The sequence below is a fragment of the Dermacentor albipictus genome, chromosome 3, assembly GCF_038994185.2.
Source record: "Dermacentor albipictus isolate Rhodes 1998 colony chromosome 3, USDA_Dalb.pri_finalv2, whole genome shotgun sequence".
NCBI classification, from domain to species: Eukaryota; Metazoa; Arthropoda; class Arachnida; order Ixodida; family Ixodidae; genus Dermacentor; species Dermacentor albipictus.
The window spans coordinates 3,485,126-3,511,063 of record NC_091823.1 but is presented as its reverse complement, the minus strand read 5'-3'; the positions used below and the strand labels follow the sequence as shown (position 1 = coordinate 3,511,063).

The following is a 25,938-nucleotide window of genomic DNA, read 5'->3' as shown; positions in this document are numbered from 1 at the left end:
AAATATGTGCGCAATCTTAAGTGCATGTGGATGACATACAGTTCCTGCAACACATTTCTGCATAAAGCATTTCCAAGTGTCGAGCTGCCGTTATTAGCTGCATTTCTCGATGCCTGGAAAAAACTGCATCACACAAGCTTCATATCACACAAACTGCATCACACAAACTGCATCACACAAACTGCATCACACAAGCTCCATGCCGTCGTCCAACTCATCCATGCTAAGGATGTTGTTGAAGAGAGGAACTTGTTCTCATCAAGAATGAGCAGTGTGGGATTTATTTACAATATGTACATAAAGGGTGGAGAATGTTACATTTCATCAGTCTAGCATGACTGAAAATGAAGCACACACAGCAGCCGAAAACAGCTGCTTAAAACCTCCTCTGTCCTCCGTGCCGTCCAAACTTCGTCCAATCGGAGCATTCAAAATCGTCGAAGAACCCACTTTTGAAGGTGAGGGTTCACACACTCACTTCCACACTTTTGTTACACTGTACACACCAAGTGAAGAGGGTCCTTGTAGACAGTGGTTGTCACGCTTGACTTAAGCTGGTGCATGTTGATTCCAGAGTTTACTCTGCAGTTAGCCGCTGCATATGTCAAACAACTGTGACAATTACTGGGGTCCGTAGGAAAGCGCCGTAAAACACCCTTTTCCAGAAGTTATCTTGCTCCACCCAATTAGACCGTGAAAGCGGCAGCGAACCAACTAACAATACTCAGTCCACCAAACATGGCTAGCCTTGCTGGTGCTGTTGGGCTGACTGAAAAGGCGCATTGCTGCCTTCACAAAGCAATTCATCATAGTGGACTGGGAAAAGTTCGGAGGTCACTATGCTCACAGGCCGATCATAACAGCCTGCTGTCCTCGGTAAACTAAAGGAGGTACTTAGTTTATGTTTGATGAAAGTAACTACCAAGTAATGGTTAATGTGTATGGAAAGTTCAGAATAGATGGGTTTATTGCAGCTGTTTAAATCAATTACATATTCAAGCGCTCCGGAGCATCATTAATGTTTTACAATCGTGCAGATTTTGGCCCATTTCCTTGGCAGAACAAATGTCACCGAGATTTAATTTAGCATAAGTGGGGGAAAGCTACGGCACATCTTCGTGCCTAAAAATGCTTGTGAAATGAACACTTCTTTTGCTAGAAATTTAAGCAGCTCTTCAAAAGTGTCATACTGCCGTCATCAACTATGCTTCCCAACAAACCAAGATAAGTCTATATTAGACCAGCTTTATGCTTACTGGAAATAGGGTCATGTTCACTGCAATGTCCAACGAAACTTTAACTTTTCCGGCCAGATTAGAAGCGTTGCAAATAATTACTGAACTCTACCTTTTTGTGCTTCTTTTCCATTGCACAAGATTTGTAGTAGGCTTACCCAAAGTCCTCGATTAACTACAAAATGTGCATTGTTTATATTTGTTTAAATTTAGAGACAGGTTATAGGCTATGTGTAAATAAGGTTGAGCGTGTGTGGAAAAATTACAGGCCCTAACAGTAAAGTATATTTGCAGGCTATCCAGATCGTTATAACTGTGTTTTAAAGGGGCCCTGAGTCACTTTTTATTGAAATTGAGAAATTCATTTGAAGTTAAACTAGGCTGTTTCAGAAATACAGTCAAACCTCGATATATCGAACACGGATATATCGAATCATTGCGTATATCGAACAATTTCTATATAACATGGAAAATCGCATGCATTTTAATTCTTTATTTCGAACGGTGCCGGATGTAAAATGGATATATCGAACTCCGCTGCCCCAGATCAAGTGCGCTCTGTTGACAGGAGGCGAGCTTTCCCGCAACACTCTCGAAGATAGCGGCGGCGCAATCGGCGTTCCAGACTGCTGCGTACGACAGCTGCCCACATCGGTAGCGCCAAGGGCGCCATTTGAACGTAGCGGCGTACACACGCGGCGGCTTGGAGCCAGCACGGCCGCCTCGATCACGCGTGCACCTATGCGCGCACGGCGGGGCAAGCCGCCTCGATCACGCGCGCACGGCGAGGCTTGCCCCCGCCGTGCGCGCGTGATCGAGGCAGCCATGGAGCCAGTTGGAGCGCTTTGTCGGTGCTGAGCCACACAGCACGTGCATTGCGGACTTCGTTGGTGGTGACGACAGCACCAGAACAGTGGCGGAGTTAACAGACGTGGAGATCACGGCAGAAGTGACTGCTGAGCGGCCAAACGAAGACGCTGCCGAGGCTGATCCAGCAAGCACTGATGTTGCCCCGCTCCCAACTGCAACTGAGGCTGTAGCAGCTTTGGCCGTTGTACGCCGCTACTGCGGCGCAATAGAAGGCACTGGACTGTCTCTTGTGGACCGTTTGGGCTATGTTGAGGACGCCGTGGTCAAGCACGCGGTTGCCAATATGAAGCAGGCTACGCTGCTTCAGTACTTTCGGCGAACTAAATAAATACTTTGTTTGAAGCTTCATGTGATTATCTATTGCGCCACGATTGGTTCATTGATTGTTTTGCGCTAGTTTTTGACGTGTTTTCTACGTGATTTTAGATATCGAATTCTGGCTATATCGAACTATTTTGCAATCACCGCGCTGTTCGATATATCGAGGTTCGACTGTACTTTACCACTAACCGTATGTCACTGCGTTCAGCAGAAGCGTAGTTGGTGGCAATCAAACATCCCCGTCGCGACGTTTCCGGTTCTTCTTCAATGACTTGCACTTGGAAAGCTACGGTGTAGTAGAGCATGCCCACAACGCTCTGCCTATTGAGCGTTACTGTGGTGTGTTCAAGTTTGATTTTGGATGTTTACGTAGACGCCACTACTTCTGACTTTGGTGCCTACGACACTTCAAACACGGTTGCTCTCAGCGAGCCACATGCGCTCAACCAGTGAACTCGGTCGCGGCACCCCTAAGCTGTCGCAGCATCTACGCTATGTAGCAGACTGCAGCTGCATGTAACTGTAGTGCATATGCACAGCATTTGCTTTGTGCATGACAAGGCTTGAGTACCCACTCGCACTCATATGCTCCAGTATGGCCTAGCTACGTGGTGCGGACCGTCTTTGTCCTGCACCAGCTTGACCGACAGGTAGCAGCCACACTGGATTTGTGCATTTTGAAGCGCTATCAAAAGCTCAATACGAAGTGAAGCCTGCCAAGGTGTCTGAGTAGTAGCGGCCAGGAGTCGGCATGCACTAGCAAGCATGCGTGTGGTCTGACTTTATGTTTCGCATGGTTCGAGGCTGGTTGACTGTTCAAAATTATTTGAAATTAGGAAGACCCAACTGCTGTAGCACCGATAAACAGGGTGTAAAAGTTTAATTCCTATGTGGACAGCTGTGGCTGAACGTGAGCAGACGAGAGTATGCTTCTTCTGGAAGTATGTAATTATTATTGAAATTCGAAAACAGATTTTCCCTTGCTTCAGCCTGTTTATTAAACTGCATCAATAATTAGGGTGGAGGCTTGGGCGAGTTGGTGGTGGTTCATAACAGCGATGTTTGCATAGCACATGAAAGTAGGAAAGCAAGGACAGAGATGAGTAAAGAGCACTAACTTCCAACTGATCTTTATTTGCAGATGAGCATACTATATATGTGTGGCAAACACGAAAACACATAGGAAAGGGGGGGGGGGGGATATTCAAAGACAGAACATCATTGTTAAGTTGGATCACTTGACGGGCCCACGATTGCCCTGCGCTCGGCCAAGTAAACTCGCTCAGGTCGGGACAGAACAATGGAAGGGGTGCTTACGCAGCAGTCACCTAGATTGTAAATGTACTCCGCTTCCATTATTTCTCGGATTAACCGCAAATAAAAATCAGTTGGAAGTTAGCACTCTTTACTCGGCACTGTTCTTCCTTTTCTACTTTTGTGCACCATGCAAACACCGTCGTTATGCATCAATGAATGTACACAGTGACAGTAGGAAGAAACGCACTGATCCAAAAACCCTTGTTGGTTGATGTCAGCTATTGGCCAGCACCAGCCACGTATAGGAATCTGCTATATTATGAAATAAAGCATCCAGAAAAGAGTAAGGAGCAGACTTCTGTTGAAAAGAGAGCGTTTGAGAAAGCGGTGACTTCGTGCACCACTTGCGAGCTCCACGTGCAGTGCACGACTGCAAAATTTGGCTGAGGGGTTCACAGCAGCGTATGCTATCCAAGGACTGTGTTTTTTCACCAAGCCCTATTGTTGGTTCAGGATGGGTATTCACATAGTCACAAAGTAGAAAAATCCTGGTTGTCGGTGCGGCGAGTATGCATCATGTGACAACAAAGCCACGATTTTGCCAGATGGTGTATTGCTGCTGCACATCCTCAGGGAAAGGGGACCTTCTGAAAAAGTGATCCCCACTTGGCAGGGTAAGGAGGGGTATTTCATGCTGGTGTCTGGGAACCTTGAACAAGTTGCTGCTACACAGAGCAGAAACTGCATTGCAATCGCTTTGTTGTTGTTGTGGTTGGCGGCCCTGTCACATTTGCGAAGATTCCAGTACTATGGCCAAATTACATGACGACAGCACCTTTCCCCATTGGTCAAACAATTCCCATGCATTTGGGGTGTCAAATTTGAAGCATACAACAAGGTGAATTTTAATAAATTAAAAGTGGTGTCAAGAGTAGAAGCCAACAGAGTAGTCTGCTAACACTGATCTCCCTCCCCAGTTACCTTGCCTGTGAGCAAGTGACATCTATGAGGAATTTTTCTCAGAGCCTGACGTCACTCACCTCCGCCCATATGCCCTGAAAAAACATCCCTCATGTTAGCACCCATTTGGGAACAACACAGAATTTAAAATGCTGCCCTAGGGGAACTGCGAACCCTAACAAGATCACATCTCAGGAAAATGGGGAGAATAATATGGCCAATATTATCGCAAATTAAAATGCTTGTAGATGAATTACTGCATTTCTAAATATGCTTCACCAGGTGCCTGAAACCATTATATATTGGCAAAGTTCTAAACAGACAATCAAAAAGGGCAACATATTAAAATATGCAATTACAGGCAACTGAAATATTTATTGCGACTACTCAAAAGGAACAGCTTCGCTGGTAATTGGGTTGTGATTCTGCAAGGTCACACAAGTCTGCTTTTTGGTGTGGGGGTTTCATAGCAGAGTAACATTGGTCACCCCGATGACCACTCTTCTGGCCTGACAACAGCTAGTGTCTGATTCCACTGGTGTACCAGGGCCTCCTTCCCGCTCTGGCAGGGATCGCACAGTGGCTCACTTTTTCGTGTCATTTGCCACAGCGTGCAAATTGGTTTGCAATATTAGACATGTGTAAGCACATTGTAAGCCAATGGACTTGGGCTGGGACTTTTGAAAAATTCATATCATCCCAAAATTTATCGGGTGTGATCGTATCACCGAAATTCTAATGTGTTTTTTGAAATTATGCAGAATGTGGCTTATAGAACTAAACGCTAACAAATGTGAAGTATTGCATGTGCCTCATATCACTACATGTTCATCCGTATATCAATTAAATAACATCACCTTAGACTGCATAAACCATAATATAATTACCATACTTATTCAAATCTAAATCGATAGCTTTTTTTTTTTCAAGTAATCATACACCAAAATCTAGGTTCGGCTTAGATTAGAGGATATTAAAAAAACGTGCCAGTTTTAATTGAAAATAATTAAAGTGGTGCATAGCTAGCGCCATCTAGAAAAGTCAGTATCACAGCCACTATTAGTCGTGCCAGTAGCCAATTGAAGTACACGAGCGACGTCACATTTTGAACCATGTTGTATCGGCGTGCGGCGCGGCATTAAGCCTGGGATACATGGAGCGAACTTTAATAGCGAACTTTCATGATGACGCCGGTGGTTCGCTGGCATTGCTTACATTCAGCAGAAAACAGGCAGACGGCACCGTAGGCTAACCGCGTATTTTTCAGTTTTGGCAGACTCTAGGAATGTGTTTTTGGATAAGAAAAAGAATATGAAATAGGTTTTTATGGCATTATTTGTTATAGACTAAACAACTTGAAAAAAATGTTTCTTAGAGGCACTTACAAACGATTGCGCACATTTAATTGAACTGCAAGTATTTTAGCAGGCTGGCTTTGGACCGTCTGGCTATGTTGAGCAGTGGCACCACAAAGCGCAGGCATTGCAAAAGGTTTCGTGGTGCTCTAACAGCAACGTTAGTGTACTTTGTGCAAAAACATATTGTGGTTATTCATGTTTACTTGAGCTTCAGTTCCTGTTTGAAAGCTTCCTTCAACAATTAGCGTTTAGTTTTTAAAAACACTTTGAGCGCAAAACAAACAGGGACAAAGAAAAGGAGCAACACAAGGACGAGCGCTCGTCCTTGTGTTGCTCCTTTTCTTCGTTCCCTGTTTGTTTTGCGCGCAAAGTGTTTTTAAACATGAATCTGTTCCAACTAGGCCGGCTCACAGTTATGCTTAAGCGTTTAGTAGTGAAGCCGGAAGAGCACAGAATTATCCATATTTGGCGTGAAATGGGCCTTTCAGCGGGTCTCCTGGGCCCACACAGATGCAAACAGCCAGAAGATAAGGCATGGTCGGCTTCTAACTATAATCTGTCATCGCTATTTTCCCTCAAGGTGCTCAAGCAGAAGGGACTTATTGCTGTAGTAGAGCAGGGGTGATTTCTGGCCGAAGCACAAAACCAAACCTTACGAGCAGGCATGCCAGCAACGAGGGACCGTTTCTTCCCCTATACCCAAACCCATGGGTGCCACCACACATACAAAAAAAGGCAATAATAACAAAAGCACTACAATGCACACTCTAATTTGCGCCGTGGAACCTTTGATCGGGTTGGTAACAAATTGCACCACATTTATAATTATTATCTCTTTCGTGAGCACCTCACTGAAGTTTGTAGACAAAAAATAAATTTACACAAATTTGTGCTATTATTTTCATGCTCTCAAACATTCAATATTCGGCTGTAATGCTCTCAAACATCAATATTCAGCTGTAATGTTCAATGGTGTCCCTTTCACGTGCAGAGAGCCGGAAAGGGCACAGCCAAACTAGTCCAAACGCCCGCATTCCGTCACTTCAGTAGGGCTGCACGATGAATGCTCCGATGGAAAAGGAAAAATACACAAAAACCATGGAGGAAAGAAAGTGTAGGAGAGGCCCCGGCCAGCACAGACGTGTTGGAGAAAGTTTGGCAGAAGTCACATGCTGTATTTTGCAAAATACCACTGGGACTGTGTGGGATTCTCGCCCGTGCTCTTGGGACAAAGGAACGACAACACAGTAGTGCAAACAATCACGAGGGCATTTATTGCACTTTCCATAGATCAGTGCCAGCTAGCCGGGTTGCTATCCACAAAACATGCCGATGGGGCGCGCAACAAATCGAGAAGTCCGACTCACCCCGACTGGATAACAAGCGAATATGTTCACCCCATGCTGGACACCCAACGCCTGGTCGTTCACGCGTACGGTCACGCAAACGGTGGCGCATTCGAACGAGGCCTGATGAGACGGTCTCGCAGAAGCATGGATCGGCGCACACGCGGAATGTTTGCGCCACTTGCAGAGCCCGAGTCAAAGAGGAAGAGCCTTCTCCTTTCCGCGCCCAAGTAACCCCGGCGTTAGGTTGCGTTAGCAGCGCAACACTTGTGCCATCTCTCTTACTGTACTACAACCATACCGACGGTCGCGGGCACCAGACCACGCGGCGAAGCCGGATTACAGGAGACGGGAACTATGCGGCAAAACAACATATCAGGGGACACATGAGAGTCGCGCATCCCCACAACTGGTACCCCAAACATCAACATTGCCATAACAACCATGCTCCTGAAGCTCTCACTGCTGCTTTCAGCCTCTGAAAAGTGAGATAAGTCTTTTTGGCCCGCGTCTTTCTCGCAGCACATTATGTTCGCGATACAGGCTGACTTTGTAGCGTAGTGTGCAAGCTTGACAGTTGTGTTTTGGGTCTGTGTGTGTGGTGTCAACCGGGAACAGAGGCACTCAAGCAATCACAGCGTGAGTCTACGCCGTCTTCTTCAGTGTGCCATGCAAAAACACAGGAGCGCGACTCCTTCACTAAAACTGTTACAGAAGTTTCATAGGCTCTGTGCTGACGCGCGTCGGCAGCACAGTCTTCCGGCGGCTCATAGCAATACAAGTCCAAAGCTCACGCCTATCTGCTCCAGTGAGCTGATTGGAGGAACAAACGCAGATGACACACCAACATGGCTGCATTTCCAGCTTCGAAAATGTGACGCCAGGGCCTCTCCTATTGTTTCTTTCCTCCATGACAAAAACCAATTTCTCACTATAACACCTAGAGAGAAATCTGGTGCCATCATCTATGGGAGTTCTTTAAGGGGCGCTGTGCCATCATTGGAATGACGATATATGTGTCTGCGAGGCTCGTGCTGGCTGGTGTTGTAATAGGCTTCGTCTAAAACGTGGATATGGCTACACAAATAACACGTTCTTAAAATAAAATCTTCATAAAAGGTTTTCATTTAACCATATTGCATCTTGCAATGAAATTTACTCACCTACAATGCCTACCTTGCGTAATGTCCCGGGTTTGTCTTTTTGCCAATGATGTCGTATTTCGCCAATCGCCAATGCTTGCAATTTGACCTTGATGCAATTACTTTATGGTGCTCCAAATGGCTAATGTCGCTTAATATCTCTAAAGCCAAGTTAATGGCATTTAACGGCCGAAAGTCTAATTGCAAACACTTATTTCATTATTAACAGCACGATTGAGTCTTCCACTTCCTACAAATATCTTGGCCTTCATTTCCAGTCTGACCTAACATGACATCACCATATTAGTTTAACCCTGGCAGCTGCTAACTGCACTCTTGGAATACTTAAACGAACCCTCAAGCAAGCACCACTACTCATACGAAAACAGGCATATATCACAATCATTCGCCCGAAAATTGAATATACTGCGACAATTTGGGATCCCCATCAGGTATACCTAGCTTCTAACCTTGAAGCTCTGCAGAATCGGGCTGCTCGATTTATTTTTTCAGATTATTCAACATTCACCACCGTTACATCATTAAAGAAATGTGCCAATTTGCAATCCTTGAGCCTTCGTCGCAAACACTCTCGCTTATCACTATTACATTAAATTTTCCACCACTCCTCACTTCGTGATGATTTTTTTCAGTCACCGACGATTATCTTTCCTCGTCGCGATCACCTTAACAAAGTGAAACGCATTTTGTGTCAGTCATCAACTTTTGCTCAATCCTTCATACCACGCACTATCATCGATTGGAACGATTTACCCTTATACATAGCCATGGAAACTGACATAGCCAAATTTAAGGAAATAATTTGCACTAGTGCGACGTGTTGTTAAAAATTTTGTGTTTTCTTATTGTGTTTTCTTGATATTTTTGATGCTTTGTGAGTTGTTGCTTGCTCCTCACGTTTTTATGTACGTTGTTTTTTTGTTCAATTTCACATATGATAACTACAGTGCCTTGTTGAGTGGTGAAAAATTCTTGTAAATGCTTTTCTTTTTATGCATGCTTTACCTGAATGTACACTTGTACACTGTACACTTAAACTATATATGATACTCTCCTTCGAGGACCTTTAGGGGTATTGTAAATAAATGAATAAATAAATAACTAAGCGAAGGAAAGCAAGAACAAACGACTAATTGTTCCAAAGCCAGCGTGAATTTTCGTCATCTTACCTCCAACTTCAGCGGCTCACTGATATTTTATATGTTTCATATTATTGTACATCCAATAACAAGTTTTCATAATTAAACAAAACATGTTTTTGTGTAATAATAAAGCTAAAACAGCTTTTTACGTGCTGTTTTAGTAGAGAACGAATCATTGTGACAGACGGAATGGTGCTTGCCAGCAGGTGTCCTGGCTCTCCAAAAACGATGCCAATCTGACGTCACAATATAGTGGCATTCCCATGCATATCACAGCGCAGCAGCGCCAGATTTCCCTCTAGGTAACTCTATGACAAAAACCAACCAGCTGCCAGAAGTCGGAGGGAGATAAAATCGTCACAACACCTAGAGTGCGCGCAAGGCGCTCCCACCACTTCCGACAACAATTTTCGCCGGGCGGGGTTTTCGGATTGGACCGGATAGCCGGTGGGAGCTAAATTTTTTGACACCGAGGGGCAAGCATTCGCTTCCGGGCAAATTTAGTTACTTGGATGCCAATTCTCCGCTCCATGTATCCCGGGCTTTATCGTAATGGCACCAAACAGGCAATGCCACTGCAGTATCGCTTTCAATCGTAAAGTTGTGTAGCTGCAGTGGCATCGTCACACTTTCAAGTCGGGTGGGACTTCAGCATCGATGAGAAAAACGTTCGTCACTGGAGGGGGCAACGGGAGGCGCTTTTTGCATTTGCCTCAATGAGGAGATAACAGCGATAAGGAAGATAAGCACGCGATAACAGAGACTCAGATTGCACCGCATTTCGATGCATACAAGCCGTGCAGCACTGTCTGCGCATAGGCGTGCAGACGCAAGCTTGCACGCATCCGCAAGCGTACGAGGCTAGCAGTGATAATGGCATAGAGTGAGCTCAGCATGTTCATATTAAATAAATGCTGTTTTCATTTTGTGAATGCTGCCCTCACTTTTTTGTTTGGCCTGCATTCGAGGTAAGTTTTTAAAATTATTTCTGGCTTCAGGCATTCGGGGGTTGGCTTAGAATCGGAATCAGGCTAGAATCGAGTAAGTATGGTAGTTTGATGTTCATATTACAAGCAATATGACTTGGGCTTTCCCTACTGGCTATGTGATTGGTTACTTGGTTACTTGTGTTGTGGTTCTTCGCCTGCTACTTGAAGTTTAAAATTGTTTTATAACACACTGATATGCTCTAACCTAGGATATGCGTCAGCAGTGTAGGACTTGTGTCAGGATAACATTATTACTTCCCTTGGGCATATTCAGAATAGTGCCATTTGCTTCATCTTCTTTAGCTATAATCAAAGTGCAAGGAGAACAGCTGTGAGAACTTGTCACCTTACCATCGTTAGCACTTTTATTCAGATATCCTGCTTAACTTTGTTCTGTAAGTTGTATGATCACCCTGTGCCTACTTGAAGAATTAATTTCGTGACCACAGTATATGTCCCAATGTATTGACCATCAGCATGAGGTAAGAAGTCAGTCATGTCATATAAAAACTTTTCAGTCTTTTCTTTTCTTTGCACATCCCATGAAAGGTACCATTAATGCTCCCCAAAAGTTTTTGCCATTAATGATAGTCGCACTTCACAAGGCGCTAGGTAACATTGTACAGTAAAGCCTTGTTAGTTTGGCCCCCATTAATTTGGAAAATTGAATAATTCGGACTCGTCTTTTGATCCTGGCAGCTATATGCATTATTTAATGGTATCAAAATCCTGTTAATTCGAACGTATTTGGAGGCACACTGGTTAACTCGAACAGCCTTCGAAGCGCGGTGAGTGCAAGAGCACCGTAAAAGTGTGATGCAAAAGAGAAAAAGTTGCGTTAATAGTTGCGTAAGTTGAAAAAGTTGCATTAAGTTGCCTAAACAAAGCGGCGGTGTCTACATCACTGTAGTTGTCAGTAAAAACTGTTTTGAGAATGACAGGGACAAACCCGTCATGCCTATTTGCACCTTTATAACATTTGTTCTAGCATTTATTGCAGCACCTGACAGTGAATTGGCCACGTGCCTTCAGAACTGCGTGGTCGGCACCCATTATCGCATCAATAGCAACCATGGTTTCGTCCGTAATGGTTGCAGTAAACAGTAGTTTTGTTCTGCCCCAGTGCAGTTTACGCGCCATATTTCCATTTTGTTAATGCCGCAGACATGCGAGAGCTGCACCGCCTTTGCCCGCGCTTGTGCGCATGTGTGAGTTGGGAGAGAGAAATCTAGGGACTGCACCTAGGTACTATGTGGAGAAGCACACACTTTGCTCCATTTGTTCCTAGCCAAAGGCAAAGAACACTACGTGAGAACTGGCACTTAGCTTCAGCTTCAGCCACTGTGATACCATTTGAACTTCCGTTCAAATGGTATCACAGTGGCTGATTGCGAGTCTGTGACGGGGAATCATACAAAACAATAAATTCGCAGTAGCATGTCATTATTCTTTGATCTGCGGCTGCTAAAGCAACACCTACCTGAGTCCCCATCCCCGCTTTTCACTCCCCTTGACCCTCTGTGTCAGGCCTGGTAGTGAAGCATAGGTAAAGAACAACTATTACAAAAGTGAGAGGTGAAAATGATATAACAAGACAGATTTAAGAAAGGTGGTGTGGGGGTGACATTTTAAGACGCATTCAAACTGACCCCCCAATGACAAGCGCTGTGCTGTGATCGCGACGCCACAAAAGAGGAATGGAGGGAAAGCTTATTCCGTAGTATTTATCCGCAGTCGCATAGTGCAGCTCGGCTAGGGACAAATGGGCAAGCGCAAGTATGCATCTGTAGTACCTAGGTGCAGTCCCCCACATTTTTCTCTCACAACTCGCGCATGCACACCAGGAAAATGCGGCATATCTCTCTCGTGTCTGCACCATTGACAAAACAGAAACATGCATGTCAGACACGGCGGAAGCTGTAGAGTATAAAGAGCAATTCTACAGTGGCTCGCCTGCTGGCATGAAACCCACTGGGTACATTGCGATGCTGTTGCCAACCAGCTCATTGGCAAAAGAATAACCAGGATATGCGCACAGTAGTAAAAAGCATGTCTCTGATGAAGATGTGGCTCTTGTGCTGCGGCCACACAGCAAAAGAAGTTGCGAGGTCTTTGATGTTGCAAGTGCTAATCCGTCATGAGATGACGAGAAATGCCGCTTCTGCACTTTTTTGTACAACATAGAAACGGGATTTGCTAATTCATGCAGCAAATAAAAGTGTTTTCATGTAGCATTTTGTTTATTGCTTTCTTGATACCTTCTGTAATTCGATGTTCAGATAATTGCAATTTTTTTTTCAGTCTCGTGAAATATAAATCAATGAAGTTTTCCTGTACAGGTGTTTCTTTCATAACCTCTGCATTTCTTGTTACTTAATCATTGTTTGTATTTTTCAATCGTACATAGTAATGATAATTACTGCCTCTGAAACACTTAAGCTAGCATTGCCTGAGTAACAGCTACTCGTCATTGTCTCTTGCCCCACTTTAGTATCATGTCCTCATTTTGTAACCACTGTCCTCTTTGATGCCTCTGGCCCTGTTCGTGAGCTACTAAACAGAGGCATGTGGCCATGAGATGTTGAGTGCAACACCAGTTTTACGGTGCATGCAGATGCCCGAGTGGGCTCCACAGTGACCACCATCACGGCCAATGACGTGGACACGCACCCAATGCTGCGCTACTCCCTGGCTGAGCCACGTGGAGCCTTTGTGGTGGACCACTTCTCGGGCCGCCTGCTGCTGGCCGAAGCGCTCGACTATGAGCAGCAGCGCGAGTACCAGCTGCGACTGCACGTCTCCGACACGGCTCATGTGGCCGAGACCCTGGTCACTATACGCGTCCTGGACACCAACGATAATGCCCCTCGCTTTCTACAGCCCTCTTACAGTGTGAGTTTAAATTGCAAGTGCTTTCTTCACCTGGTGATAATTTAGGGTGGAGCTCTGCTCAGGCCAATAGCTAAGCACAGAAAGAAGTAGCATTAAGACATCAACCCACCGTGGTTGCTTAGTAGCTATGGTGTTGGGATGCTAAACATATGGTTGCGGGATTGAATCCCAGCCACGGCGGCCACATTTCACTGGGGGCAAAATGCGAAAACACCCGTGTACTTAGATTTAGTTGCACATTAAAAAAACCCAGGTGGCCCAAATTTTCGTTGTCCCCCACTACGGCATGCCTCATAATCGCATCGTGGTTTTGGCATGTCAAAACCCATAATTTAATTTTTAATTTACTTAAAACATTGCGTCATTCTATCTCTGCTCCCAATTCACAGCTTCTGCTAGCAGCACGTTCACGTGCCATCAAAACAAGCTGCTAAAGTAAATGACAGCTTTGCTAGTTACCAGACAAGTCTTCGTTCAAGGTTACAACTGTTAACATTTAAATACGGTCGACTGCCATTAACACGACAGTGAAGGGTTCAGTGGAATAGATTGAATTATCTGGCAAATCGAATTGAAGGGAGGGGCATAAAAACATTCAGACACACCACTTTTTTATTTGGGAATATGTACCTGCGTTTAACATGCACCTGGTTTTTACGGGTTCATAATAGAAAGCAATGTGCACCCAAATCTAAGGCACGTTTGATTTTATACCACTACAAATGAGGCGCGCCTTCAATTCTGGTAATCAGAAATAAAATGAAGTCTCAGTCTACTTTCACAGAAAGTAAATTTAAAATTTATTAGCATTTAATGTCCATTATCATATATCTCGGACAACCTTTATTGGTGTGTATGAGTGAAAACGCGTCGCACTTCTTGCAGTGAATTTTATTACGTCACATTTCTCAAACCACTGCATTACAATCACACAAAGAATCGTGACCAGGCTTAGACAGTTCCTCCTGCAATTCCCCTTGCAAATCTCTGGGATGCTAGACACTAGCGATTATGGTGCTGACAGCTTAGCATGTAAAGCGGCACATTGTCATCACTGCCATCCTATGCCGACTTGTTCTACTGCCACATCTCATGGTGACAATGACAGAGATGCTGCCTCTGGTGGTAGGCCTTGCTAACACCGTGAATTTGGTTTCAGTTCTGTATGTGATTGTAATGCGCAGGCAACTTTAGGGCCAGTTTTCTTATAAACAAAGGCACGTTGAAATCTCGCACATATATAATCACTCGTTGCGAGTTGGTGTTTCCCCGTTGAAATCTGCCAAAAGGAGGCCGTGTTTTTGGACGGATGTAGCATGTCTCCACCAAGACTCGGCACCCATTGGAGTATGAGTACACTGCCCCCAATGCACTTGACCATTGGATTCAGTCACCTTAGTGGTGACTAGTCAAGTTATCCAGCAAAGAGGAACTTAAGGATCTAATTATCAAAAATTTTGGCCCAAAGTGATACAAAGCATGGCTAAATTCAGAGCTCGAACTACTGGGACACAAGCTAAGAAACAAGAAAAGGCAGGACGCGATGCTACTTGCAACTGAAAGTTTATTCGGAAGGTTAGAGATAATATAAACCTGACATGTCCTATGTCATCACGCGTCATCAAACGGTGTAAAAAACTGGAAGAAACAAAAATTACTATCAATATGAGCTCGCCAAAAAAAAAAAATTTCCAAATACGACTTAACATGGAAATTTTTTTGTCGAACTAAAATTGATAGCCTTTTTTTTTCCAGTTTTTTTATGCCGTTTGATGACGCGAGATGGCATAAGACATGTCGGGTTTATATAATCTCTAACCTTCTGAATAAACTTTCAGTTATAAGTAGCACCGGGTCCTGTCTTTTCTTGTTCCTTAGCTTGTGCCCCAGTATATCACACTCTGAATTTAGCCGTGCTTCCAACCAACTCGCCCATTTTTTACTTGTGATGTACAGGCATGTTGCGATTGAATTTATAGAACAATCAAATTACCCAGAGTCAAAATAATGTAAGTCTACTGTATTACTGTTCCTACAAGGCACATGAAAGGCAGGAAAACTCAGAGTCCTCCTGACTTGTTGGAGGATGTAAATTATCGTGTGCTTTAACCACAAGGTTAATGCGCAGATTTTAATGTACACCACCCTTGCATAGAAGCATGCTCAAAATGAGTTCATGAATTACAGAGCATTATTGGGAATCCTAGAAGCAACCTTGATGGCGCTTTGCATCAGAATCGCACTTAGTGTTTACACCACAGTATGCATTTCAGAAGTGTGGTTTTGCTCAAGATGTGGTGGTGCAATTGCGCTTCAACATGTAAGGCTGACTGTTTACTTTTATTTATTTTTGTATAGGTGCTAATTTCTGAATCGGCTGCGCTTGGGTCATCTGTGGTCACTGTCAGCGCCACTGATCTCGACTCTGGTGACAACGCCCGTATCCACTACAGCTTGACTGGCTTTTCAGATGGCTTTTATATTGATAAACAGACTGGTAAGTGTGGCTTTGAAACATAGGCAGATCTAAAAATGAAACTAGTAAACTGTGATTTCTAACATATTGCAACAGGCATAGTTGTCAAGCATGGTCCACCATTTGTATGATCGACAAAAAATAAAAGCTGTAGCATATAACAGGTAATTTTACAGAGGCCCAACGCAATGAAATGCTGTGAAACCTATATTCTTGCATGATGCACCAGTACTGCCTTATTGGCTTTAAGTATTGTTATTCAGTCCGTTATGCACATTCAAAGGATCACTGGCGTGTTGGCCAAACTGCATCGCTGCACTTTCTAATCTGCCAGCATCCTCGTTTGCCCAGCAGCTACATGCACACAGAAACGACGGTAGCCACGAGAGGGGCTCCTTTCATGAGAGTCCGTTGTGCACCTGCCACTTGATGCTGTGAAAGAATGCCTGACACTGTCGGGGGGTGCATTTTTGTTGGCGTGCAAAACAAGTCTTACACTACTTGCGACTTTGTCAAACTAACATCACTGATAGACCCAGCCAGCAACAGAGCACATTGGACACAAACACAGGTATTTGTAGAAAGAAGGGGAAGCTTCAGGGATAAGAAAACTGGAAATTATTTATTCTGGAGGAAAGATGATTGTGGAGGTGCAGAGCTCTGTCATTCCTTGGTAGCATCCAGCAAACAGTGACACTGAAACAGTACCTCGTGATCTTTCCATTGATTCTGACCGCACTTACTTTAATCACGCAAATGAACATGCCGACTTAAATGCAGGCATGAGAGGCTGCAGCAACATTGTTTGGCCACCACTCTTGTGATGTCTAGGCTCTTAAGCTTGCAACATTTTCAGGGGTGACCGCATAGGAAGTTACTTTGCGATTTATAGGTGAAATAGTTTTCGAATGCTGACAATTGTTGATGTTTTGATACGAATCTCGTACTACATATACCTGAAAAGAGAAACAGTGCACAGCATTCGTGTTGTATCTGAAGACATCCTGTAGTGACTGCAGAAAGTTTAGTTTATGCATGATGGTTATAATATCTAAACACACACATATTTCAGGTAAGCAGGCTCTTTTTCAAACCTGAATGGGATGATGAAAATTTCTTTAAAATTGGGCAGCCCGTAGGAAATGTATCTAGGGGAAAAATAAATTTTTAAAATTTTAATGTGGCTGTGTCCTGCACGTTCAGCTGTACCCTCAACATGAGCAGAGTTGTGTGTGTATGTGACAGGCACAGTGTACACCAACCGAAGCCTCGAGTGGGACCTGACCCAGCCAGTGATGCAGCTGCTGGTTCGAGCAACTGACAGCGGCCACCCAGCAAAGTCGAGTGTCATTCCACTCCGCATCCACCTGGCGGACATTAACCAGAGTGCACCCAAGTTTCTAGAGACTGTCTACAGGTTGGTTCTCGTTAATGCTTTAAACGGAAGGGGGCATCATCATGGCACAGGTCACTTAGTTTCTTTCGCGTTCATCATTATGATTGAATTACTAGGCTAAATACTTCGGGGCAAACAGTGCAAAGAACACAAACAGTGGTAAAGGTGCGCAGAAAACTGCATGTTGCGCTGCCATCCAAATGTTTACATATCTTTGTGAACGTTATAAGAACAGTGACGCACCATTATCATCTCTTCATTTTTGGGGTTCGAAATCATGCCTCATCAAACTCAGAAGAAGCTTGCAGGCTGAAAACGAGTGCTCAATGCCAACAGAGGTGAATGGGGTGTTTTCGTATCCTGATATGCTTGATGGCTTTGCGCACTCAGCGATTCATGACTGCTCACCTGTAAGAACTTGAGAAATTGCTTTGAACAGAAAATACCTATTTCCTGTATAAAGCAGACTGCAGGCCTTTGCACAAACTTTTGACAGAATCAGGTTATATAGTGCAGAGGGAAAAGACGGAGTGCGAATTGCTGGCAGATGCTTGTTTTTCGAGAGCACAATTTTATACGCTTGCACAAAGCCACACAGGTTCTGCCACACACATGGGATGCATTAAACGTTTATTATGGCAAGGTAGCTGGACTCGCCAGACTCAAGGATCAGTCTGGACGAGTCTACTGGTAAGTGATTTGCTGACTTATGGTCGCTTATTCCATTTATGCCACAGCGAATGCATTTTAGTAGGGGGCAAACTGAAAAAAAAAGATATTATAGTAATTAAGTCAACTTCCTTTAATTCAACCTTGGCAAAACCAGTGAAGTTGGTCACATTATCTGGTGAGTCAAATTAAACAAGAGGCAGAAAAATGACCGAAAGACACCGCTAATTCATCAGAAGCGTTTGTCCTGATTATAAAACGCCTCCAAATCGAATGTGCACCCTTTTTTTATCAATTTAAAGTGGAGGACTAACATAGAGGAAGTACTTTCGATTCTGGAAATAAATAAGAAAAAGACGAAACCAGTGAACATTACCATCATAGATTAGAAACCTAATTCCAATAGTCGTCACTCTCGGACAGCATTTTATGTCCTTTTATTAAAAGTCACAACATTTCATCCTTTGTACGGTCCACCGTGCTTTTGATAGACTGCATTTATTTTAAATAGGAGTGTGTGAATACTCGAATATCATCAAATTGAATTGTATAGTGAATGTTCAAATAATTTGATGCACAAATCGAATACCTACTACTATTCAACTTTTTTGATACAGTAGACTCTCGTTAATTCAAACTCGAAGGGACCCCAGGATTTTGTTTGAATTATCAGGAAGTTTGAATTATCGGAAGTTCTCGCATATATGACTCTGAGCAAGATTACAGCGCACATTACAATTAATTATCCACTGAAATCATATTTTAAACATTTCACTCTTTAATTACACAGTAAAAACAGAGCAGAGGTGAAGGATCCAGAACAAGTTTAATGGAAATCTATGGCTGACTAGACCGTTTGAAGAAATCATGAATTGTTGATTGTTTTTTCTTTACATGTGCATTAAGAACAAAGTTCTCTATTCCATTAAAAGCAGCCCGTTCTTGAGAATTTTCTTCTACAGTCAGAAATTTGCGGACCTCGGCAAGGTAGTGGAAGGCCTGTGCTGCTGTCACAGAGGATTGCTCTTCTGATTCCTCTTCACTTTCGCTGCTGTACTGTGCTGGCAGCACCTCAGCCACCAAGTCGTCCAGGGTGTCTTCCCTGCACACGTAGAGGTTATCATCGGCAGCCGCAAATTCACTGAAGTCAGCAGCTATGTTGTGTGCTTGGAGTGCAGAAAGCACTAGCCTTGCTTCATCGCTACTCCATTTGGAGGCAGTCTTCAACTTCATTTCGAGCGCAGTCAGGCAAGGTATCACTGGAGTGGCCTGGTATGCGGAAGGCATGCTGGAAGCAGTTCCGTATCGTTGCCGATGTTACTGCACTCCATGCGTCAGCTAGCATTCCCACAGACAACAGCAGTGTTACGCTGTACGACATGGAATTATCCATGCATATTAGCATCCTCTTAAGGAGTAGCTTTCTGTAGTTTATCTTCAGACATTTGATTACCCCCTGATCCAGAGGCTGGAGGACAGCTGTTGTGTTTGGAGGGAGGAATTCAAGACGAATTGCCTCCAGCCCCTCCACGTCACCGTGAGCGGGACAATTATCCACTATCATCAGCACTTTTCTTTTATCGCGCTTAAACCGCACGTCAAGTTTCCGCAGCCAATCCTCAAACAAAGATTGCGTCATCCATGCACATGTATTTGCTGCATAAGAAACGGGAAGAGTTCGGACGCCTTTAAAGCATCTCGGACGCTTCGATTTGCCAACAACGAAAAGTTCGGGCTTGTGACTACCATCCATATTGGCACAAACCATGACTGTGAGCCGCTCCTTGCTCAGCTTTCCGCCGGTGCAACGTTCCCCCTTGCTACACATTGTTTGCTGAGGAAGGCACTTGAAGAACAGTCCCATTTCGTCAGCATTATAAATGTCAGCCGGGGAGTATTCAAGCAGTAGGCTCTGAAGACGCGTCTGCTGCCAGTCGGTAGTAACCGCCTTGTCGACCGCTGCCGCTTCTCCACTTACTGTTTTGAAAGTGAGGCCATGTCGCTCCTTGAATCGCGACACCCATCCATCACTACACTTGAAGTCTTCAATTCCAAAGCGCAAAGACAGTTGTTCGGCCTTCTCTCGCAGGATTGGTCCACTTACTGGTAGACTGCAGCTCCGAGCGCGCTTCAGCCAAAGAAAAACTGCCTTCTCAAGCTCCGGATGCGCCGCCTCCCTAAGCCTTTTTCTGTCGGGAGCGAAATGGCCTGCATTGTTTCGCAGCTTGTCTTTCGCTTTTACAATCGTTGTCAGCGTACTTTTTGTGATTCCATACTTCAATGCCACAGAAGTCTTCTTCACTCCAGCCTCAACTTCTTCTATGGCTGCCAATTTTTCTTTCACAGAAAGGGTTCGGTACTTCCCCCGCGGAGACATGATGCTACCAACGCGGGTGAGCGACCAGGGAAAGAAAAGCGCGAGTGGTCACGTGATTCGGAATCGGCCGATGCTACTCGCGTCACTTTCGCACCTTTTTTTTTCCTTTTCTCGTGGTTTTTGTTTTTACGTCAGGTTTTACGTCAGTTTTGAGCGTTTTGACAAACGCAGGTGGACAGTCGTCATTTCCACAAGTTTTGAGGGTTATGTGTTTTAATTTCGAACTTCCTGCTTTGAACTGGCTAGCAAGCATGCTAGCAAGCCACGGAAAGTTGAGCAACAATGTGCCCTTCGGGAGGCTTTTGTTTCGAACGTTTGTTTCTTAGGCTCTTGTTCACTTTCTTTTATTTTTTTAGGCCATAGTGCGCTTATTTTAACATTTTCCACTGTTGTGGTGATATAAGAAGTCAGATTTTTCACCAGTGGTGGCAACGATAGCCGATAATTTTCCGGTATGGACAAGCAAAAAGTACGAATTAACCGAATTGCGGTGTTTGAATTAAGCGGCCTTAAAATACATTGAAAACATGGCGAACCAACCAAAAATTTGATTTTTGTTTGAATTAACCAAAAGTACGAATTATCAGAGTTTGAATTATCGCGAGTTTACTGTATTCAATATATTTGATGTGGAGACCCAGGCAGTGGCACACGTCACGTGTGCCGCGGAGCCCCCTGTGCTTGATTCCACCCAAGCAAGCGTTTCACTTTGTTTTTCGTGCAAAAGTATCACTGAGCACACCGCGGTTGAGCCAGCCCAGCTGATACAGTAGCAGACTTTGTCATTGCAAGCGCTCCCCAACATCCGCCAATATGGGATCGCACACATACAGCGCCTAGGCACCACAATTTATAGAATGGCACTGCCTCTGCTGGCACAAGGTTCGTCTGGGTCAGCAAGGCTGATCGAAATGATAATGCGACTTGGACAGAGGGGACAGCAAAGACTTCTGTGCATATATCATAAGGTGTGAAAGCACATGCAAAGATTGGGCCATTTAGCCGCTACTAGGTACATAGATGATGCTGAATATGCTCGAACGAGCTTCACACCACTTCAACAGCCATCAATATACCAGTATGCGTGATCTTGGGACTGATAACAAGGGTGTTTACCAACCGGGAAAATCGGGACTTCTCAGGGATTTTGAGTAGTCTGAAAAAACTCAGGGAATTTGTGCCTCTATCAAGAAAATTTAGCTGTAATTTTATTGAAAGGGTTAAAAGTCGCGGTAATGCTGGCTCGAGTAACAGAAAGAAATCGTAATGCGTCGTCTTTGACGTCCTGTCGTCGGCTGGAGGAGTTGCCTGTGTGCACTCAACGACCGACTTTCCGGATTCCCGATAATTTGGATGGCTTCACGGCACCACCACGTACCCAATAGAGTCAATGTATCAGAACGTCTGAAATTTCGGACGCAAGAACTCTTCGCCGTCCGATTTTCTGGACGTTTTGCTGTGATTGCTGGTCTGAAATGGCATTAATCAAAGCCACCACTGCTGCTATTTTGATTACATCGCCGCCTCAAGCCGGCGCTCTTGCACGCTGGAAGCCATAGCCACCACAGTCTGTGGCAACGCTAGGCCTAGCTGCTTCGACGTTCGCTTTGAAGCTTCTTGCCGTTGGCTGCCGTGTTTCCTATTAAAGGAATTTGCTGCTGTCAGCAACGGCACGGACTGCGCATTTGCGTTCCTCGCGATTGGCTTAGAAGCTTGGAAAGCACAATGCATTGCATAATGCCAATTCCTGAAAGTCAGCTTCGCCTCCGTACAGAAATGTTGCTTGGTGAAGCAACACAAAAGTATTGCAGTGAAGCATAACAAGCGTGGGAAGGTGCTATTGCCATGGGAACAGTATCGACCTCGGCGACGTTCGAGCGAGGCTACTTGGCCTGTTGCAGTCTCTCAAGGCAGTACCGGGCACTCCAGGAGGGATCCCCTTTCAGAGGCAGACCAGCATGTATGATAGTCCCCGGGGCATCTCGTCAGTGCTTGAAGAAGTAGCGGCGAAACCCGGAGTTAAGCCTAATTGGTGAAGCCGGAGTGCACGTCACCGACGGAGTTAGGGACACCGGAGATGAACGAGTTGAGTGGCCAACACCCAGGCGGCAACGTACGGAGTCAGCGAGAACACCAACTATGATGAAGATCTGACACGCTTCGGACTTGGAAGATACGTGCAACAACAAAAGTCATTAAGAACGGTCCTTTCTAGCAGCGTCATATATATAGGCTAGGGTGGCCCGACTTTCGCGTAGCAAACGCCAAGGACTAACGTAGCCGGTAATAAGGACATGTTTAGTTATTATTAAGTAGGTTGCATAAGCATAAGTATTTCTTTATTATGCTTTAGTTTGAGTTTGGGGTTGAGTGTGATTAAAATCTGTTTGCGGTGCTACTCTGCGTCTCCCAACCCCATCTCTCGTAACATACGCAGGCCCCTGAGATCGGTGGCTCACGACAATGCGCCACCCATACAAACATATCAGCAGCAAGCATTCTGTGATGGCTAGTGGCGCGTCACCACATCGACCAGCGGTGAAGTTTCACCACAGCCACACTGCCTATGTCATTAGGTCTAATCGGCACTGCGTTATCAGGCATCCATGACTAAAGTTATGGTTTTGTGCCAAATAGACGTGTCATGTCACTGATCGCCTGGCTGCAAATATTTGGAGGGATGGCAGATGGACAATGTGGGGAGATGCCGTGCGTGGATTAGCAGTAGTCTTTCTGACTTCAGAACCTTTGACGGGTGGCAAGTGACACTGAACTCAACAATTAAAGGCGCCTGCTCTTTACCGTAAACGCCGACTGCGGTCGACCGACACAGCACCAGCAATGGCTGTGTGCAGACTGCTCATTGAATCATTTAATGCGCGGTTCACACTTTCATCTGTTGCGCATATGGGCCTTACGATAACCCACCTGCCATAAAATGGGAAAGTCCTTCTGTATTTCGGAGAAAAACTGGAAGGTAAAACTTTCTATACAATAAATGTTTGCGTAAAACACACGTCCACTATTAAAATGAGAACATCATTGATATTTAGTACAACATCACTAATTCTTCAGCTTCAGAGGGAAAATATCACTTGATTCTATTCAACATTCTATTGTAAAATATATTTCTCGGACCTTCGTACACTAGAACTGAGCTGTAATCAATGCTGGCATACTAATTTTGAGTTCCCTTAAATAAAGTAGACTACACTGTACATCATGATTCCTAGGCAGACATGGGCACCCTCACAAGGGCCTTCCTCACCCTCATATGCCCTCACTCACATTGTGAGGGTGGGGTGAGGTGAGGGTAAGAGAGGGTGCGGTGACACTGTGAGGTTAATTGAGGAAAAAGTGATTAATATGGTTGAAGTACAGAAAAGTCACTCAAATTGTATGACTGGTGAGTTTGAAGTTTAAAGTTTTGAAGCGCACTGGCAGGAAGTCTTTTTTCTGCAGATGTAGTCCATTTTTGATTGGCTAAGGTCATCAATGGCTGTTGATGTTGTGCACACGTGTCCATTTCATCCTGCATACTCATGTCATCGCATTTGCACATTTTGGATGCGTGGAGAGTTGATGCCCGTGCTTCTTCCTCACGCTCACGAGAAGGTATTTGAGGGGTGAGGTGGACCTTCCCCTCACGAAAGGTATAAAAGAAACGCACCACGGGAGATCCTCACTCTCTGGCACCCGACCCTAAACCTGTCAGCTAGGAATACCTGCTGCAGCCCATGAGTGACCTTGTTTGCTTGACTATCCCACGCAACGAGGCGGGGCTACTTATTACCTATTACTTACAGAGTGTTCTTTATTGCTTGTAGCAATTGTGGGGTTCTCACCCGTGCTCTTGAGACAAAGGAACGACAACACAGCACTGCAAACAATCACAAGGGCATTTATTGCACCTTTCATAGACTAATGCCTGCTAGCCAAGTTGCTATCCACAAAACATGCCTATGGGCACACCACAAATCGCGGAAATACGACTCACCGGGACTGAATAATGAGCGAATATGTTCGCCCAATGCTAGACACCAACGCCCGGTCATTCGCACGTATGGTCATGTGAACGGTGGCCCGGCCCGTTAGAACAATCGTGTTTGTCCATTCTGGGGAAGGCCTCGTGAGACGGTCTCGCAGAAGCATGAATCGTCGCACGCGCAGAACGTCCACGCTGCTTGCCAACCCCAAGCCAAAGAGGAAGAGCCTTCTCCTTTTTGCGCCCAAGTAACCCTGCCGTTAGGTGGCGTTAGCAGAGCAACACTCACGCCATCTTTCGCACTACCCTTCAAGCATACCGACCGCTACAGTAAAGCCACGTGGCGAAGCTGGATTACAGGAGGCGGAAGCTATGCGACCAAACAACATATCAGGGGACACAGGAGAGTCACGAACACTTACGACAGACAAAAGCAGATCACAGAGCATGATCGCATGCTGGAACACAGTAGAAAATGACAAAGCTCCGAGCTCTGTGTGCACGACTACACGATGCGGGAACAAGCAGGCGAAACTGTAGTACATATGTCTTGTTGCCGTACAAAGAAAAACAAAGACATACAGACATTTGGTTTATAGGTTCTATTATTTTTCTAAACTTTAATTCGTCTGTTGAAGGAACAGATCAAACAAATAACTGCTGTTGCCTTCAGTAATTCTGAAAATCATGGGCCGATATGAGCGACGTCACAGCACTGCCATGTACTTAAGTGCGACCTGGTGAAGGGCCCTTTAAGCTAGGCTGCCATGGCCACTACGCCGTTTCTGAAAGAGCCTGCTCCTAAGCTAGGATCTGTCCATCCATGATGATAGATCAAGAGGGAGGGACTTTGGGCCAGTTGGTCCGACATGTTTAAAGAGGAAAAGAATTGCGACTTCAGACGAGGCGTAAGGAGTGGACAGGATGAGCGGTAACTAGCGACTGAGGTTTATTATCATGAAGCACATAGCAGCAAAAGGTCGTATCTGTGCACAGCGTGCCTTGACATGCTGAAGAACAGGATGAAACAAATGTGGCAGAAAGCACCCTAGATGACTATGGAAAGTGCCAAGGGGCAAAAAGCAACTACAATAGGCTAATCAAAAACTGGGTTTGAACTGTAACTTTTTTTTCATGTATTCTATATTAATTGCTTTTATTTGTCAATGATATATGTACCCCCCCCCCCCCCCCCCCCACTGTAATGCCAAACTGGCGCTGTGGGTACTGTGATAAATAAATAAATAAATATGTAATAAATAAATAAATACACACACACACAGGTGCTGTGTGTATTTGTGTCTTTTTCGTGCATGTTCGGGTTTCCTTAACATTTCGAGTAATGCCCATTGTGCTTTCAGGTGTGCGATGGTTGGTATAAATGGTGCAGAAATTGTTGGCCTCAGCAGTGCCTGGCCTCACCAATAATTGTTGAGCTTGTGCAGTGAAAATCTAGTGCAACTTCCAGACTGGGGTCAAGGCTTGAAACATCTGCACTTTTT

At 44.8% G+C, this 25,938-nt stretch overlaps 1 protein-coding gene across 4 annotated transcripts in view; it reads left to right on the top strand.

Annotated features, from left to right (window-relative positions):
* Window positions 1-25,938, top strand: part of ds (dachsous cadherin-related 1) — a 169,245-nt gene that overhangs the window by 137,435 nt on the left and 5,872 nt on the right. For all 4 annotated transcript variants that reach the window (XM_070534964.1, XM_070534961.1, XM_070534962.1 and 1 more), the window contains 3 exons: window positions 13,256-13,533; window positions 15,892-16,030; window positions 17,255-17,426. In XM_070534964.1, the coding sequence (XP_070391065.1) occupies window positions 13,256-13,533; window positions 15,892-16,030; window positions 17,255-17,426 (589 nt within the window). The remainder of the gene's footprint in view (window positions 1-13,255; window positions 13,534-15,891; window positions 16,031-17,254; window positions 17,427-25,938) is intronic.